At 37.9% G+C, this 18486-nt stretch overlaps 3 protein-coding genes across 5 annotated transcripts; 1 reads left to right on the top strand and 2 right to left on the bottom strand.

Moving 5' to 3' along the window:
- Window positions 1-464: 464 nt before the first annotated feature.
- Window positions 465-11123, bottom strand: LOC132312683 (uncharacterized). Of its 2 annotated transcripts, XM_059811149.1 has the most exons (3): window positions 10998-11123; window positions 4967-5169; window positions 465-1946 (listed from the first exon to the last, which is right to left on the bottom strand). In XM_059811149.1, the coding sequence occupies exon 3, from the start codon at window positions 1926-1928 to the stop codon at window positions 1482-1484; it is 447 nt and encodes a 148-aa protein (XP_059667132.1). In that variant the 5' UTR covers window positions 1929-1946; window positions 4967-5169; window positions 10998-11123; the 3' UTR covers window positions 465-1481. The 2 variants fall into 2 exon arrangements, with proteins under 2 accessions (XP_059667132.1, XP_059667139.1); XM_059811156.1 differs by lacking the exon at window positions 4967-5169 and having other exon boundaries at window positions 10998-11106.
- Window positions 5435-5951, top strand: LOC132312697 (large ribosomal subunit protein eL14y-like). Its single transcript, XM_059811169.1, has one exon. It carries the CDS (start codon window positions 5490-5492, stop codon window positions 5892-5894), a length of 405 nt encoding a protein of 134 aa, XP_059667152.1. The 5' UTR covers window positions 5435-5489; the 3' UTR covers window positions 5895-5951.
- Window positions 11124-11750: 627 nt separating the features above from the next.
- LOC132312666 (pentatricopeptide repeat-containing protein At3g24000, mitochondrial) lies at window positions 11751-17696 on the bottom strand. Of its 2 annotated transcripts, XM_059811141.1 has the most exons (3): window positions 14607-17696; window positions 13279-13339; window positions 11751-11891 (listed from the first exon to the last, which is right to left on the bottom strand). In XM_059811141.1, exon 1 carries the CDS (start codon window positions 17433-17435, stop codon window positions 15417-15419), a length of 2019 nt encoding a protein of 672 aa, XP_059667124.1. In that variant the 5' UTR covers window positions 17436-17696; the 3' UTR covers window positions 11751-11891; window positions 13279-13339; window positions 14607-15416. The 2 variants fall into 2 exon arrangements, with proteins under 2 accessions (XP_059667124.1, XP_059667116.1); XM_059811133.1 differs by lacking the exon at window positions 13279-13339.
- Between the last annotated feature and the right edge of the window lie 790 nt (window positions 17697-18486).

Here is an 18486-nt window from a genome sequence, read left to right on the forward strand (position 1 = left end):
CAGAATTTAATACGATTCAATAATATTAAACCTCTGAATTTGGAAAGGGATCGAGAGAACCTTTCGAAAGAACCCCGTAAGAACCTCTTCTCAAATCTTTGTAAAGAACCCTGTAAATTACCAAACAAAACTAATGAAATTTAATACGAGTCAATCATATAAAACCTCTAAGTTTGGAAAGGGATGGCGAGAACCTTTGGAAAGAACCCTGTAAGAAAACCTTTGGAAATAACCTGTAAATTTGGAATGAAGAAAAGTTAGGAAAGGGATGGAGAGCTCTGACTTTCTTTGGAAGAAAATATATTTTCTTTCTATATTTTGGGAGAGAAAAAGAAAGAAGAATGGCGCTGAAATTTGGGATGTTCAAATTGAATTTTCAAATTGGCGCTGAAATTGAACAGTGAAGTACTCTGATTTCGTATATATGTGTATATATATAATTTCGTATACGTGTGTATATATATAATATCGTATATTTTCAGAATATCTATTTTTACCAGAACACTGTTTTTCTATTTTTTATAGCCGCTACAATACGAACCGGCCGAAACAGATCTCCTGTTTGAAACAGGAGAGGATTTCAGTCCATCAAACATTAACTAATTTTTTTTTTATATGTGTTTTTTTTTTTTTTTTTCCCGACAATGGTGGTGACCCAAGGATTTCTCTTGCCGAATGAGGGATGGGATTCAATGATCAAATTTGCCGTAGATAAATTTTCAGACAAATGGTTTATTAAAATAAGTTACTTTTAACTAATGTGAATTACCAAGGGTCTTGTAACTTAATGATACTTTTTTTATTTCTTAAAATGAATGGTGATGATTCAAATTCTTATAGGATCAAATGAGTGCGACAATTTCTTGCCAAAAACAAAAAATAAATAAATTTGAATTATTCCAAAGATGGTATGATGGAGAGGTTGAGTGTTTGAGCATGATAGGAACAATGTGTACGCCTTTGCTTAACTTTCCAGAGAGAGAGAGAGAAAATAAATAAATAAAAAAAATAAAATAAAATAAAAAATTGACTTGCTTTTGCTGCTATCCAGAAACCATATTTAATGTGGAAGGAACCCAAGTACTACAATGAATATAAGGCATCATTGCAATATATATGTGTATTTAGAAAATTCAGATACTTGTACGAAATTTCTTCATTAACAAAATTGGGGAGTACAACTATTGAATAAAAATAGCTAAACTTTGATGAAGGATGTGTCATTTAAACCACCATCCTCCTTTCAAATCAGCTGTAATTCAGCGAGTATATTTTGCCTTTAAGCCAGAAAAATAGTCAGGTCAAAGGAAAAGAAAACAAAACAAAATCAAAAGCCTCAACAAAGAACTAAAAAAAAAAAAAAAAAAAAAAAAACCTCTATTCTTGACCTCCACTGTGTGTATGTGTGTGTGTGTGAGAGAGAGAGACTTTGTTGATAATATTCCATGGGATTAGATTGCACATTAGTCATTGATTGATCTTTAAATCTTGTTGAAGCCAGTGAGAAGAGGCTCATCAATCACCGAGCTCCAAATGCAATCGACATTATCGAGCTCATCAACTTGGAACACCGACGAGAGGTCCACATCAAACTTGTCATGATCTTCATGAAAATTCAGAGGAGACTGATACAAGATGGTGTTGTACGTTTCATCATCAGGGTTTATGGAGTACGACGCAATGGTGCTCTCTAATTCCGAGCAGTCCTCTGTTTTGAAGATCATCATACCATCCTTCAGCCATGGAAAATCGAACACTCCTCCATTACCGGACACACAAGGATCGTCGTAATAGCTCATGTTGTTCTCTTTGTTGTCATAGTCCAAGTACTCATCATCAATGTAACTGAGATCTACCTTTTTTGCACTTTTCGCCGCGTCTTGTTTCTCATCTCCTTCTCTTCCTCTCTTCCTGTTTTCCCTCTCCATTTTCCTTTCTTAAGGTTTCTGCCACACAAAGAAAAACTAGGATGAGCTGAGTGTATAAATCAAGAGCAATCCCACAAATGGAAAAACTAGGATGAAACATGAAAAGTGTTTGGAGGAAAGGAATGTAAATTGTTGAGATATATATATATATATATATATATATCAAGACCTGGGCATATCATATAATATATATATGGTAAGAGTTGTGATAGAAATATAAACAAATGGGTGACTAAAAAAAGTTAGAATTTTGATGCGTTTGAAGTTGAAATGCTAATGATTTCCATGCATATTGTATTGAAAAGATGATCTTTTTCTGTTACCTTTTGTTTCCTCTTTTTGTCTTTGGTTGAGCTGTTTTGTTGGTTTCAGAAGATGAAAATGAGCTTTTTTGCTCACACGCTACGCGATTCTAAGCTAAACCGTCTCAACCGCGCACACACTGCAACATATATATATGCACAAAAATACCCTCTTACACGCCTCTCACCAGTCCCTCTCTCTCTCTCTCTCTATATATATGTTTGTGTATGTATATGTGTGAAACAAAGTGATGGGGTTCCTGTTTTGACGCTTGTTTCTCTTCCGATGATCCCTTCCTCTTTCGAAAATTAAGCATTGAAAGGCCACAAAGGTAAGCGCATTTCTCGTTCCAATTCTTCCTCAAAATTTGCTTCGACTTTACCACTCTTACACATTTGTCCAAACCACCAAAGTAGTCATATCTGTGCATATATATATATATAACAACAGCTAATGATATTATCTGACATTATGTGGCTCTGTCAGTGACCGCTAATGTTGTCAGCCTTCCAACCTAAATTTGCCATAAATCAAGCTTTGTTTTTTATCATGGCACCGTGTAGTACTTGCGATCTTTTTACAGACTATGGTGTTGGAAAAACTTTAGTAACTTTGACGTATATCAAATGTACTGCCAAAAACTAACTCATCAAATCAAATCACTATTTTAGGCATGTGATTAGCAAAATGAGCAACACACGGTTTGGAAACGGAATGGGCTATTTGTAATTTCATGTAAACTTCCATTTGTAGGGAGTAAAGAAGAGAGAGGAAGAGAGAGAAAAGAGACGGAACAGAGATCTTCACCAGAGAGGTTAAATAGTCCCGTACAATTTAATAATTTTTCTAACAATTAAAATATCAAATCATAGCACAATTGTGACCAAAAATATCAAAACATACATAATTGTGACCTAAAATATCAAATCATAGCATAATTGTGAATTCTGTATGTGTGTCCATGCGTCTATGAATTTTGGGAGTTTAATGAGAATGACGTGTTGCCAAATTACTATGAACAAATTGGTCAGAAAACCAGTATAGCAAAAAATTGGAAGGAGTTAAAAAACATACCCAACATTTTGAGAAAACAAACTCGCAACAATTAGAGCTATATGTCATCATTCATTTTACATACCCTAAATACAAGCTTTTGCGCCTTCTCCCCCCCGCCCCGAGAGAAATAGCTAAAAAAATCAAAAGAAAACAAAAATATTAGCTTTAAAAAGAATGAACTAATGTGCCTAATCTTCATCTGCACTTTGAATTATCCCATTGACATCGCAGATCTGTTTCCCAGCTTGGTCTAAGGCTTGAAAAGCTATAGAATTCCCCAACACTACGATGACTTCACGTAAACAATCCAAGAATCATTAAAGGTCAACTTCACTTCAGCATGCCACTTCTGCGCTAACTAGAGCTTCAGGAGGAGTCCAGTCTGGCTGCCAGTTTTACACTCTTTGTAATCCTCTCCAAGCTGAATAAAATTAAATTGGCAGCCAATTCAAAAGTTTATGATTTCCTCAAAGGGATCTGCAAGAGGAAATTGCCAAAGAAAAAAAGAAGAAACTAATAAAATAGGCTTAGACGGAAAAGGTGTGCTGGCATTATCTTCTACTTTTCCCACTAAAACACATTAATAGAAGATCTATTATTTTAAAATGCCCTAGCAGCAATATGTTCTTCCTTCATAAAGTTTCTAGTAAAAGACAAAAGACTTGAAGTTGAATGTTTGTAAATCACCCTTGGTCTCTTCTGAAAGAGGAAATTGTATGGTCCCCAAATTTTAACAGTTAATAAGTATCTATAATAGGAGGTCTTTCAAAAGCGCATTTCAGTTAGGGGAAAAAGGACTACAGAACTAAATACTAATGTGTTCCAGAAAAATCAGCTACAACTTTGTCAAGTTTTAGAATATAAAACATTCTAGAATCACAGTTACCTTTAAGCATCTTTCTGAATGCTCAAGGTATCCTTGAACAAATTGGATAGGATTTCAGAAACAACTATAAAAAATTTGGCCATGCAGGTAAAAAAAAATTAAATCAGCGTATCAAGATAGGAGATGCTAAATGCAGGGCCTAAACTCTAACAAGGCCTTGTTACATGCCTAAAAATTCATCTCTCATCGACAACGGGTTGGAGAAAACATAATTTACATCTATACATACATGAACTGGATAAGAGACTCGAAGCAACAACGGGTTTCTGAGTTATATTAGTATGAAGTTTAAAAGTTAAGTGAACTCAATAACATTAGGGAGAGGAGAGAGAAAGCAGGGGCCGCTGCTTGGTGCATGTTAAAAGCTCATGCTTGTCAGAATGAGGATGTGTGAGCAAATCTAAGAGCAACTAAAGTAAAAAGGAACCTCAATTGAAAAGATTTCAAGAATAAAAGTAAAAAGGGAACCCAAATTGAGGTTCTTTGTAGGTTCTGATTCTGAAGGGGCCACAAATCATTTCTTTTTCATCGCTGGATATACTACTTTCTAATAGGAGTATTTTCATTTTCCCAGTTGTGGAAGTCTCCATGTAGATCAGCTTATGGGTCCAACACAAAACACTATTGGAAATTAATTTTTATCAGTCTACCATAGCAAGTGAGATCTAAAAATAACATTACCATGTTGAAGTGGCAAAAGACAAATATGTGAAAATAACAAAGTAAAAGCAACATGGAATATGATGCAAGTATTATCTTCCTCCTAAAATCAGTATCATGTTAATCAACATACCCTCAAAGCAACAGCCAATGGTGAATGCATGGACTCAAAATGCTGCTGAGCAGCATTTGCATGTTTTACAAGACCTTTCTGAAATGTGGCATCAACTTGTTCAAACATGGCTTTGCAAGATGCTTCAAACGCGGGAATAACTGAAGCTTCAAAGCTTGATTTTAATGCATCCTCCACTCTTTAATTATCAGAAAGCCAGTTACCTAAATCCACAGAAGTAGTACATAGGCATTCATTTCATTGTGTGTGTACCAATGAGCAGTAAAATTGTAAAAATGATTCAAATACTGATCTTGCACACATGATGAATTTGAATAATTTACTCACACCAATATTACTGAAGAAGGCAGATGATAAGTAAATTAAATGCAGGATATTGGGCTGGTGTGTGTCAGTTGATTTGCGTGTGCCATCTGTTCAGCATTTATATCCTAAAAAGTTCTACCCCCACAATAGGTATTGACCCATCTGGCCTCAGTCTCAAGTTCGTCCTTCTCGCCCAGAGGCCCTTAGATCGCCGAAAATGCCGTTCAAGAGGTACGTGGAGATCGGCAGGGTCGCTCTCGTCAACTATGGAAAGGAATATGGAAGGCTCGTTGTGATCGTCGATGTTATAGATCAAAACAGAGCCCTTGTTGATGCCCCGGATATGGTGCGGACCCAAATGAATTTCAAGAGGCTTTCACTCACAGATATCAAGATCGACATCAAAAGGGTTCCAAAGAAGAAGACTCTGATTGCAGCCATGGAGGCTGCTGATGTGAAGAACAAATGGGAGAACAGTTCCCGGGGCAGGAAGCTAATTGTGCAGAAGAGAAGGGCCTCACTCAACGATTTTGATAGGTTCAAGCTTATGTTGGCAAAAATTAAGAAGGCTGGTGTCATTAGGCAGGAGCTTGGAAAGCTGAAAAAGGAGACCAAAGCCTAAAATATATTGTCTTAGTGTGTGTGTTAAATCTTTACCAAGAAGTTACATTCGTTCTTGCCTTTTATTACGAAGGGAAGGATGGGGTGAATAAAGAAAGGGGAAGGACTAGAAGTGGGAAGCAGGGAGGAGGGGCACTAATTATCTTTGGTTCTCAATGAAGATACGAATTATTACATGGAACGTCCGTGGATTAAATGATCGGGACAAAAGAAAGGTGGTTAAAGTTGCTTTGAAGAAGTGGAATGCCATGTTATTTGTTTGCAAGAAACCAAGTTGGCTTCTATTTCTGATGCCGTGGTTAGAAGCCTTTGGGGAAGTAGGTTCGTTGATTGGGAAGCTTTGAACGCCTATGGTACATCAGGCGGTATTCTTATTATGTGGGATCGTAGATGGATGTCTAGAACGAATATCTGGAAAGGGCTATTTTCTTTGTCTTGCGTGTTTTAGATGGAAGATGATAACTTCAGTTGGGTATTTTCTAGAGTTTATGGACCCGTTATTGATTGTGTTAGACCTGCTTTTTGGCAAGAACTCAGTTACATTAAGGAATTGTGGCCGTTGCCTTGGTGCTTAGGCGGGGATTTCAATTCTGTTCGGTCTCCATTTGAAATATCCACAAGGGGGAGGTGGTCTTCAGAGATGACCCAGTTCTCTGACTTTATTGATGGTCACCTTCTTATCGACTTGCCTTTGGAAGGGGCAATTTTCACTTGGTCTAGTGGCAGAGACCCAGCTACTTTATCGAGGCTTGATAGATTCCTGATTTCTGGAGATTGGGAGGAGAAGTTTCCGGATGTCACTCAGTCTGCTTTGGTTAGAGTCACGTCTGATCATGTGCCCTTAGTTCTTGATTGTGGAGGCATGAGATCTAGACGGACTCCATTTCGTTTCGAAAATATGTGGTTGAGAGCTGAGGACTTCTAAGGGAAAGTCCAGTCCTGATGGGAAGAACAACGCTAACTGGCTCTAATAGCTATGTGCTTGCTAAGAAGTTTCAGACTCTCAAATCTGAACTTAAGAAATGGAATAAAGAAGTGTTTGGGAATCTTGAATGGAAGAAAAATAGAGTCCTGGCTGATATCGCTAATCTTTATCGTCTTGATGAGACAGGGCAAGATACGGATTCTCTTCGCTTTAGAAGAGCGTCTTGTTAGGCGACTTTTGCTGAGATTGCTACTATGGAGGAGATATCGTGGCGTCAGAAATCTCGGGCTTTGTGGCTTAAAAAAGGTGACCGTAATACTAAATTCTTTCACAGACTTGCTAACGCTCATAGAAGATACAATAATATTGGGCGTATTCGTGTGAATGGTTCAGAGCTGTGGAAAGAAGATGAGGTGTGTGGGGGTATTATTTCTTTTTATCAGCAGCTCTATACTGAGACTTTGGAATGGAGACCAAAACTTGATGGTTTACACTTCAATGTTATTTCTACGCTGGATAGTGATATGCTTGAGGTTCCTTTCTCTGAAGAGGAAGTTCTTAAGGCGTTATCCAGTTGTAATGGTGATAAAGCTCCAGGGCCAGATGGATTCACTATGCGGTTTCTTAAAGAGAGTTGGGAGGTGGTGCGTAATGAGGTAATGGGCACTTTTCAGGAATTTTATTCTCATGGCACATTCGAGAAATCATTAAATGCATCTTTTATTGCTCTTATTCCTAAGAAGAGTAATGCCTCTGACATTAAGGACTTTCGGCCAATCAGTTTAGTGGGGTGTATGTATAAGCTTATTGCCAAGGTCCTTGTTCTTAGAATGCGGAATGTTTTGGATGGAATCATCTCAGTGTCACAAAATGCTTTTGTTGGTGGTAGACAGATTTTAGATTCTGTTCTTATTGCAGGAGAATGTGTCGATTCCAGGTTGAAGAGTGAAGTTCCTGGTGTTTTATACAAACTAGATATCGAGAAAGCTTATGATCATGTGAATTGGAAATTTCTTCTTTATTTGCTTCGGAGAATGGGGTTCGGAGATCGATGGATAAAATGGATTGAATCTTGCATCTCATCAGTTATGTTCTCTGTGCTTGTGAACGGCTCTCCTGCTGGTTTTTTTCCGAGTTCGCGTGGTTTGAGACAAGGAGATCCTTTGTCGTCTTTTCTTTTTCTTATTGTCATGGAGGGATTGAGTAAATTAATGAAAAAGGCAGAGAATCTAGGTTACATAAGGGGGTTCACTGTTGGCAGAGATGTTGCTAACCAGATTGAGATATCCCATTTGTTGTGTGCAGATGATACCCTAGGTTTCTGTGATGCTGATGTTTCCCAACTCAGGTATTTAAGGTGCATTCTTACATGCTTCCAAGCAGTGTCTGGTCTTAAGATTAATGTTGGAAAGAGTGTGCTTGTCCCAATGGGGGAGGTCTCTAATATTTCCACTTTAGCTGTTGTTCTTGGATGTGGAGTGGGTGCCTTTCCACTCCCTTATCTGGGCTTATCTTTGGGAATCTCCTCCAGGATAGTGGGGACTTGGAATCCGGTGATTAACAGGTATGAAAAAAGATTGGCGGGGTGGAAAAAACAGTATCTTTCGAAGGGGGGAAAGGTCACTCTTATTAAGAGTACCCTCTCATCCCTTCCCACATATTTCTTATCTCTGTTTCAGATCCCGTGTTCTGTTGCTGATCGAATTGAAAAAATTCAGAGAGACTTTCTTTGGAGTGGAAAAGGAGAGGAGTTTAAGTATCATCTTGTTAATTGGGAGCAGGTTTGCAAACCATTGAAGTTGGTGGTTTAGGTATCCGGAAGTTAGTCCTTTTCAATAGAGCCTTATTGGGGAAGTGGTTATGGAGATTCAGTAAAGAACGTCATCGACAATGGAGAAGAGTTATCTCGTGTCGTTTTGGGGAAGAGAGTGGAGGTTGGTCCTCTCGTCCTGTTTCTATTACCGGGGGCGTTGGCGTTTGGAAATTTATTCGGAAAGGTTGGGATTTGTTTTCCACCCATATTCGGTTCAAGGTTCGTAATTGTATGTATGTTAGATTTTGGGAAGACTTATGGTGTGGTGATCAGTTGTTGTCTCTTTCTTTTCCTCGTCTCTTTAGCATTGCCGAGAATAAGCATGCTTATGTAATTGACTGTTATCATCTTGATAACAGTGGAGTTACGTGGGATGTGCGTTTTAGGTGTTACTTTCAGGATTGGGAGATAGCTGAAGTTTGTGTCTTTTTGGACCTGTTGTATAGACAGAAGGATGTTGGCAGAGGTTGTGATGATATTTTGTGGACTCCCTCTTTTAATGGTAGATTCGAAGTTCGATCCATGTTCTTGTGTTTGTCTAATTTTATTGGATATGATTTCCCTTGGAAGTGTATTTGGCGCTCTAAAGCTCCTCTTAGAGTTGCCTTCTTTGTTTGGACTGCTACTTGGGAAAAAATTCTAACATTGGATAATCTACGTAAGAGAGGTAATACCATTGTTAATTGGTGCTGTCTTTGTAAAAATGATGGTGAGTCCGCGGACCATCTTCTTATGCATTGTTCAGTTGCATCTGATTGCTGGAATCTCATATTTAGTATTTTTGGCGTTCAGTGGGTAATGCCTAAGCACTCTTTCTAATTAATTAATGCTTGGAGAAGATGCCATGTTTTTGGTCATGCTCGTGATTTTTGGAGGGTCGCCCCACATTGTGTTTGGTGGTGTATTTGGAGAGAGAGAAATAACAGAAACTTTGAAAGGAAGGAATCGTCTTTTGCAAACCTTAAGTCTTTTATCCTATGCTCTCTTTTCTGTTATGTCAGAGGCAGCTCTTGCTCCTCGATCGATAACTTTTTTGTTCTATTGGACTCTGTTGGTCCATAGGTTTGGTTTTTGCTCTTTCATTTTTGTGTATTAGGGACGCGTTCCCATTTAAACGTTTTTCTAATATATTTTTACTTATAAAAAAAAAAGTATTGAGTAAAATTCATATGAAATTACAATCCGAAAAAAAAAAAAAAAAAAAATCATATGAAATTGATAACTTGCATAGTGTAGGTACCCAGTACTATGAACCTCATGCCACCCTGCCACGTAATTGGGGACTCAACAACGAACGTTCTTTAATTTTTTGTAACAAATTTATTGCATGAACGCCCCTCCCCTTCTCTCCCACCGCGGGAACTTGAGGCGATCTTTCATATTGTCCTCACCACAAAGAAGTGGCTAGGAATATTGATGCAAAGGAGATTCTGTGAATATGTGACATGTGAAAAGCCCATTAGCGCCCCATGATGGGGGCGGGGGATAGCCCTAAGTGTAAGCAACAATAGCACCGCCTCTATAAAGTCAGAATAAAAAAAATAAATACTTCACCCAAACTATTTATATATGGAGTAATTGAAGAACTGAACAACCGATGTTCTATCTAATCCGCATTTCCCCCCTTCCTTCCTGAACCAAGCACCTACAGCAAGCATGAGGTGTTTTTCTGAATTTGTGGGGAGAAATTCATTGGTGAGGCAACTCAGGAGAGCGGAAGTTAAGGTCTGCAACGGAGTCATCCTCAACGAAGAGTTCAGGAGCTTCCATGACAAATTCCAAACCCCTACGTTGCTTCCTCAGTGGGGGACCTCAAAGGGTTGCCAATTCTCTCTTTTTGGGAAAAGTTTGGGTCCGGAAAGGAGTCATCCCCAACGAAGAGTTCAGGAGCTTCCATGACAAACTCCAAACCCCTATGTTGCTTCCTCAGTGGTGGACCTAAAAGGGTTGCCAATTATCTCAAGAACATTATTTAGTCATGTTTTCGGGACAATGACGACATCTTAACTCAACATCATAACTCAAAGCCTTACAGATAAATCTTGATTGACTAAAATTGTTTTCACAAAGACTTCATAAACAACAGAATTTAGTTCTCATATATATAGCACTACCTAGTTTATGATCACACACGTCAGAGAACCAGTCTACAGAATAAATCTCTTTATAGGATTTAAACCTGTTGTGTCTAGCAATTCATGAGCACCATAATTCATGCTCTATTTAAAACCATACAGATAAAACATTACTTAAAAAATAAAATAAATGGACATTTAAACATCAGGAGTAAAATATTATTTTCAAGTTGAACAAAATAAAATTTGGCACCAGTACTGTAAAAGGAAATTCATTTGTTGAACTCTTACCTGGAGAGCTTGTCTGCCAGAAGTTTGGAATTGCGCTTGGATTTGCCTAACCTCTGTAGCTTCAAGTTTTGAATTAACTGATCTCTCTAGTTGATTTACGGCCTTATCTCCAACTCCTTTCTGCAAAATTTGAATGGGGACAATCTAATTAAGAAAATGCCCAAGGTGATAAAAAGTTAATCACATATGGATGTCCCAGTGGAAGTTTGAAATTTGCATTACTCCACAATTGTGTTCTACCACCACAATACATCATACAGAAAGGTACAAGTTAAAGAATTCGGGAGTTACTACCACAATAAGAAGTACGGGATCTATTTTTAAGATTTCATGAAATCAACTTCTTAATATCATTTATGAGATGTAATGGGATCCTTATAACCACGAATTTGCACAAGAAAATAAAAGGAGGAGCAAATGAATTTGATGTGTTAATATGCCTTGATATTTACCAGGAATGACTCTGCAACTGCTAAAGATATGTTCTTTTCAAACAGAATGGAGGAAATGAATTAGATAAGCCTTGAAATTTACCTGGAATGACTCTACAATTGCTAAAGATATGGCCTTTTCCAAAGTCGGAGTAATAGCGCGAGCAACCGCTGATCCTACTGCAGCTATTTCCTTCTTTAGTGTTTTCTCTAAAATGACTGGCAAATCCTTGTTTATATAATTGATGATCAAATTTGTGATCTGTTGTGTCCGGTCTCGTTCTAACTTATCATGTTTTGCATTTTCCTCCTGAAAATGAGCCCACAAAGCATTCATATTGGCTTTCACAACTTTCTCCATGCTCCGGCCAAGAGATGCTTCTAATCTTTTACCTTCTTTGCTAATTGGTGCAGACACCATTACACTCATCTGCTTCTGCATGTCTTTTTGCATGCTCATTAACTGTAATATTAAACAAAATCAGAAAACAGGAATAAATTATGAGCCTATTTTAAAAGCTTTAGGATTTCAACATAAAATCATGGTAACGCATTAATTTTCATGTTTTGCAGTAAAGATATAGATGTAGGAGCATGAAAAACACAAAATTAAGCCTATATTAGTTCAAAGTCAAACCGAAAACATGCTTATGAAGCAACTTTGCACCAAAACATCAACTTCTACTTGGTCAAAAATTTGGAAATAGACTCTTGAAATTCTCATAAACCTTGTCTTTAAACTACTTGCTCACAAGAAGAAATGTCTACGATGTTCCCTGCCACCTCCAGGGGAAAAAAATAGTATTCCTGAGTTTGCACATTAAGTTTTGAGATAATTGGGGCTGAACATTGATACATATCTACACATAGTAACCATTGTGTTTATAATGGCAAGAAACTGCAACAGCTGGCACTTCATGAGCTGAGCATAGTGAAGGTCCCAACTGCCATGAGAAGGGGCAACCACTCACGAATCGTTCCACGCCATCAACTCCATGGTGCATGATGTTTGCCTATGATTTTGAGTTACTAGATACTTCTATGCTCTGTTCGGTAGGAAAGAAAAAAATTGGATGGAATGGAGAGAAGAAGGGATAGATGAGACATTCCTAGGGAAGGGATTGTGTCTTTTCTGTTTTTTTTGTTCGGTTGGATGGAAGAGAAGAGAATAAGGTCACAATTTATTATGTTCGTTATGAGAAAAGGAAAGACAAAGTTTAAAATTGTTTTTACCATTATGTCCCATAATATCTATAATATTGTAATTCATTGAGGATAGTACAGTAATTTATAACTTGTAAGTTAGGATAATATTTAATTTAAAACTTCCTTAATAGTCTACTTTTCTTCCCTCCACTCTTCCGCCCATTTTTGGAAGGAAGAAAGAAAATTTGTAAAGAAGGAAGAAATACACAGCCCTCCTATTATCATTTCTTTCCTTGTATCATCTCTACCGAACAAAGGAAGCTTGTTCCTTCCTTCCTATTTTCTTTCCACACCTCTTTTTTCCTTCCTACCGAACAAAGCACTAGAGAAAACGTAGCAATAAATTTAGATACGCGGAGAAATGCTTTAGAAGAAACTGTTGGCCACAGGGTTCGAACGATCCATCGATAGTTCGATTGATTGAACCCAGACCAGTAAGGGTTGGTCAATGACTTTGATTGAGTGAAGGCCCTGTCTTAGTAAAACTTGGATTTTTCAAAACAAAATGTTTCTATATATTACTTTTTATGGATATAATCATGTATGCAATGCAATGCACTGTAAGCATGAGCAATGAGATGAATGCATAAACAAAACCCCCTGGTTGGAGAGTTTGATCCTCAATGGTCAAATTGCCTTTTTACCCTTATTAAAACCTTGATATCTTCATGAAGCACACTTGGATGAAAGGAAACACCTGACAATCTGTTGATAAAACTGAAATCAATAATGAAAATTTAAGTGCATAAATTTTAAGAGTTAATTACAAATTGAGAATTTTTATGATATTTGTTTAAATTTCAAGTGATGCCTATTCTTAGTAAAATTTTAAGTGAAACCAATTCTTTTAAAGTGATACTTAAATTGCATTATCAGAGGCACTTAATTAAATAAGCACTTGGTTTATTCAGAATCAAGTGTTGAAGTGAGATATCAAACAACACCTAATTAGCCCAACAAATTTTAAAACAATAACAACAAAATTACAAACTCCATTCGATTAATGCAGCCAACCTGAGTCAAAAATTTTCTATTTTTCCCCTAGTTGGTAACCTAAGTCCAATAATACCTAACAAAACTCCTAAGAGTCCAAATCTTCATGATTATAGGGGATTGCTTATCAATTTGGGCCCCCAATCACACAACATTTCAGATAGCGATTCTGTGACGTAATCCTCATCATCAATCTCTTCTTGCTTTTAATTGATTGAACCTAGGTGACAAAATTAAACTTTTCAATGTCTCTAACTCACCAACCTAAACAAACTTTCACATATATTCCAGCTTCATATTAAAATTTAAAACATTTTGAGTCTAATGTATTTATGGACAAATAACAACTCCCTCCCTCCCACCCCCCAAACAAAAAACAAAATACAATAGTCTTACCAACTTTACTAATTTACGAATTCTTTCCATTATATCAGTAAGATCTGGTCCTAGACTATCTAAGTATACCAACTTAGGTGAAAGGGAACAAAAAAAAATTCAAAAACCCAGGCCTTCACAAATCCCAGAGAGAGAGAGGTTAGACATTATTATTATTTTCTAATAATGTGAAGTCCTTGGTTGCTAGATTCATCATTAAAGGAAAACTCTAGTGCTTCAAAATGTAAAGCAAGTTGAAATCACTACTGTCAAAGAAACTGTCACAATGAACAAGCCAGGTTCATCAGTTTTCGGCGCTGGAATAGGACACAGGACAACGAGTTCATCATCTTCAGCTACTCAGCCACCAAAAACTGACATTGGTGACGAGGATTGAGGTTTGAAATGAATGATCTTAAGGCACAGAAAATACCTGAAAATCATGATGATCTTAAGGCACAGAAAGAGAGCCAACTGGGAGCAATGGCAGCAACTTAAGGAAATTGAGAAGCGCTATAGAATTAAAGGTAACAGTAAAACAAAGAACTCAAGTGATAGACAATCATGATGCTACATATCTCTAATCCATAAATATGTAAAATACCTGAAAATTACTCAGTGGGGCTCAGTTTGAATGGGCAAGACCTAGCTTCCATGGAAGACAAGTGTGTAGTCTATCATTATCCAATATAGCAAAAGACTGTTGTCTTTGAGACAAAAATAGACAGCATCCTCTTGAGTTCAAATAGAAAAAGTGTAGGAAAAAAAATACTTCACATCAGAGCATCGAAGATGACGTTCCATCCCTTCCCAAGCTCAGAATATGGAAAAATGTACACTGAAGCTCTTATTTCTGGATGTGGCTCAATATAACATTTCAGGATTCTCAACCACAACCGTTCCTCAAAGGAGCACGGATCTGGCTCAATATACAGCTGCAGCCATCACGAATATCAACCATAAATGTTTCTGGAAGGAGCAAGGGACTACAAATGCAATGTCAGTGCTCGCAACTTAAAACATCACTCCAATTCTCACAGACGAATGAATATGGTACAAAGACTTCACAGTTTATTGGTTCAGAATGTCTATCCTGTCCAGCTTCCATGAGGCTTGATGTTTGACTGTAGCATCCAATTTCCTTGCTCGGTCCCTGCCGTATTGAATTGCCCCATTAAATTCAAAGAAGAATCTCTAAGCTTTTCCATACAAGAACTTCATCTCCTGTGGAAGACAGCTTAGATGTGAAATGGTAGACTTTATGGTCATGGCAGTCCAATACAAATCTTTAATTAGACATTCAGGACATTGCCACACCAATTGAGTATTTGAGAGACATGTAATGAACTAACATCCATTTCATCAATCACACTTCCTTTAAATATATGTAGGTAACAAAAGTCAATTTCTAGCACTACCAATAGTCCCTGCACGAACAAGAGCCATCACGGAAGTGATGAAACCGGTTGGTGTCTCTCAAAATAATTTCTCTCTCCACCACCTTTGATACAAACTTAAACGCTGAGTGACAATCACCACAAACTCTGATGTTCTTCTTGATCCGGATGGTGGATCCGGGCGTTGTTCTGAGAAGGGCAAATGCCAGAGCAAGCTTCTCACTATGGTGTTGCAACTTTGCTTCTCTCTCCTGCTGGTCCACACACAAAAGGACATGGCTAGTGTCGGGGATATAGCCAATTTCCTTGATTCTCCCATATATCTTCTCCCACATCTTACAGATCTCCTCTATCTGTGGATGAGCATCATCACTAGCCACAAACATGTGGACAGTATTCTCAATCTCCACCCAACTACAAGCAGGTTCCTTCTTCACTCCACTCTCTTTCATCATCTTTCTCACTTTTGCTGCATCTCTCCATCTACCAGCAGAAGCATAGATATTAGAGAGCAACACTTGCGGTCCTGAATCATGGGGGTCCAGCTCAAATACACGTTCAGCAGCGTAAGTACCCAGCTCCATGTTCTTATGCATCCTGCAAGCGCCAAGCAAAGCTCCCCAGATGGCTGCAGTGGGTTCAATTGGCATTTCTCTGATGAACCTCTCAGCACGATCAAGAAGACCAGCTCGACCAAGTAGATCAACGATTGTCACATAATGTGAGACCTCTGGTTCTAACTTGTACTTTTTCATCAATTCAAAGTAATATTGTCCTTCGCCCAACATCCCAGCATGACTACAAGCAGTGAGCACACAAAGGAAGGTTATTGCATTAGGTTCAATTCCGACCTTAAGCATTTTCTCAAAGCGTTCAACAGTTTCCTTCCCAAGCCCATGTAGTGCACATGCTGTAAGCATTGAATTCCACGAAACCACGTCTGGTTTTATCAATCTATCAAAGACTTTTTTAGCATCATCGATGCTACCTGATTTAGCATACATGTCAAGAAGAGTGTTGCCAACGAATGCAATAAGCTTTCCTCCAGACTTTATCATATGAGCATGTACCCATTTTCCCTGCTCTAAAGCTCCAGTGCTAGCACAAGCAGAGAAAACACTAGAATAGGTGAAATGGGTCGGTGTAAAATCCTCCCTCTGCATCTTCAAGAACAGCTGAAGGGCATCCTCTCCCTCCGCCTTCCTAGCATGCCCAGAAATCAGAGCATTCCAAGAAACCTCATTCTTGCTTGGCAGCCTTTCAAAAACAAACCGGGCTCCGTCCATGTGCCCACACCTAGCATACATGTCCACAAGAGCACTCCCCACATAAACATTCGAATCGTAACCATATTTTATGCAAAAAGCATGAATTTGCCTGCCGTCTCTATCCCCAGGCACAGCCCCAGCAGCCTTGAGAAGGCTGGAAAAGGTGAAATGGTTGGGCATCAATCCAAGACGCAGCATTTGGGGAAACAAAACGAGCGCATCATGAGGTCTTTCGTTCTGGGAATAGCCAGTAATCAAGGCAGTCCAAGTGACCATGTCCCTTTTAGGCATTTCGTCGAACACTTTGTGTGCCTCATCTAAACTACCGCACTTGGCATACATATTGAGAATGGTGTTCTGAATAACAAGGTAATGCTTGAACTTGGAATTGAGGAAGTGGGTATGGACGATCCTACCTTCTTTGAGCTTGCCCAGTTGGGTGCACCTGTTAAGCAACTTGTTGTAAAGAGTAGCGTCTGGTTCCATAGACCCGTGTTCGATTAGGTCTAATACATGAAGCTCGGTTGTTCCTGTATTCTGACCCTTCCGTAGAAGATCCTTGTCCTGGAGGACACAAGACCCGTCCAATTGATCTCCTTCGTCCGAAGAAATTTCTGGGTCCATGAAAGAAGCGGTAACAGTTGCAGATGTGGTGAAAAGTTGTGGAGAGATGAACATTCCAGTGATAAGCGATCGCGCTGAGGATATAAATCCATTTCCAGGCAAGGTTGGAATTGGATTGCTAGAGAAATACACATACTTTTTCATGTATGCAAGAGTTTTTGGAGAAGGACGATGTCTGTGTTTGTATATATGTGTGTGTCCACTATGTGTATATATAATTACCGATTAGTCTAGAAAGCAAATATGGGCCGAACTAGGCAATACCTTTTTTTTTTTCTTTTTCTTTTTTTTTTTCACACAAATGCACTCTCTTTTTTTTCTTTTCTTTTTCTTTTTCAAAATAAATAAATAACAAAAACACTCTTTAATGTCTTTCTTGTAAAATTAAAATGCATAGTATACAACTACTTGGCAACTAAATTAATATATATATATATATATATATATATATAGATACATATATTTTAGAAAGTAAATAAACCTACAAAACCAGTTAACACTGAAAACTATGAAAATTCAAAACTAGAACTTTAAGAGTCAGTTTGGTGCAATGGAAAAGGGAGAAAATGGGATGGAGGGTGATTAAAAATTTATGTTTGGTTCAAATGGTTGGAAGGAAAGAGAAGATTTATGATACCAAATTTGCCCTTAATTACACGTGAATATAATTTGCAAAACAAGAATTACAGACCTTGATTAGTTGATTTAGAAAAAATAAAAATAAAACAAAACCCATATGTACAAGTTAGCAGTTGCGGCGGCGGCGGCCGGGGGGTGGGGGCGGGGGGAGCGAGTTGAGAGAAAGAGGGCCAGCAGCTGAAGCTTGCAAACGGCGAACCCAAATTGGAAGAGCAGGCGATGGAAACTAAAAGATCGATATAGGTTTTGATTTTTTGAACAATCTGAAATGATGCCCATATGGGTTTTGAACTTTTGATTCTTGCAGATAAATATATAAACTGAAATATATGGGTTTTGAATTTCTGATTTTTGTAGTAGTTTGCAGTTGCAGAGAGAGTTGAAAACGAGAATAGAGATGGATCATGGGAGGCTGAAATGATTTGCCCTAAAATAATTTTTCTTTTTCTGGTGGCCGATCCATGGGCCAATAGGAGACAAGTATATATATATATATATATAAATTTATCTTTTAAAATATAAAAAAACATTATAATAAATTTATTAAAATTATTCT

Source organism: Cornus florida, unplaced genomic scaffold (assembly GCF_030987335.1).
Source record: "Cornus florida cultivar Cherokee Brave unplaced genomic scaffold, ASM3098733v1 CherokeeBrave_3.0.0_Hap2_Chr01, whole genome shotgun sequence".
Lineage (NCBI taxonomy): Eukaryota > Viridiplantae > Streptophyta > Magnoliopsida > Cornales > Cornaceae > Cornus > Cornus florida.

Coding starts and splice junctions, on each gene's coding strand:
- LOC132312683 (XM_059811149.1), bottom strand. CDS start 1,928: ATGGAGAGGGAAAACAGGAAGAGAGGAAGAGAAGGAGATGAGAAACAA.
- LOC132312697 (XM_059811169.1), top strand. CDS start 5,490: ATGCCGTTCAAGAGGTACGTGGAGATCGGCAGGGTCGCTCTCGTCAAC.
- LOC132312666 (XM_059811133.1), bottom strand. CDS start 17,435: ATGAAAAAGTATGTGTATTTCTCTAGCAATCCAATTCCAACCTTGCCT.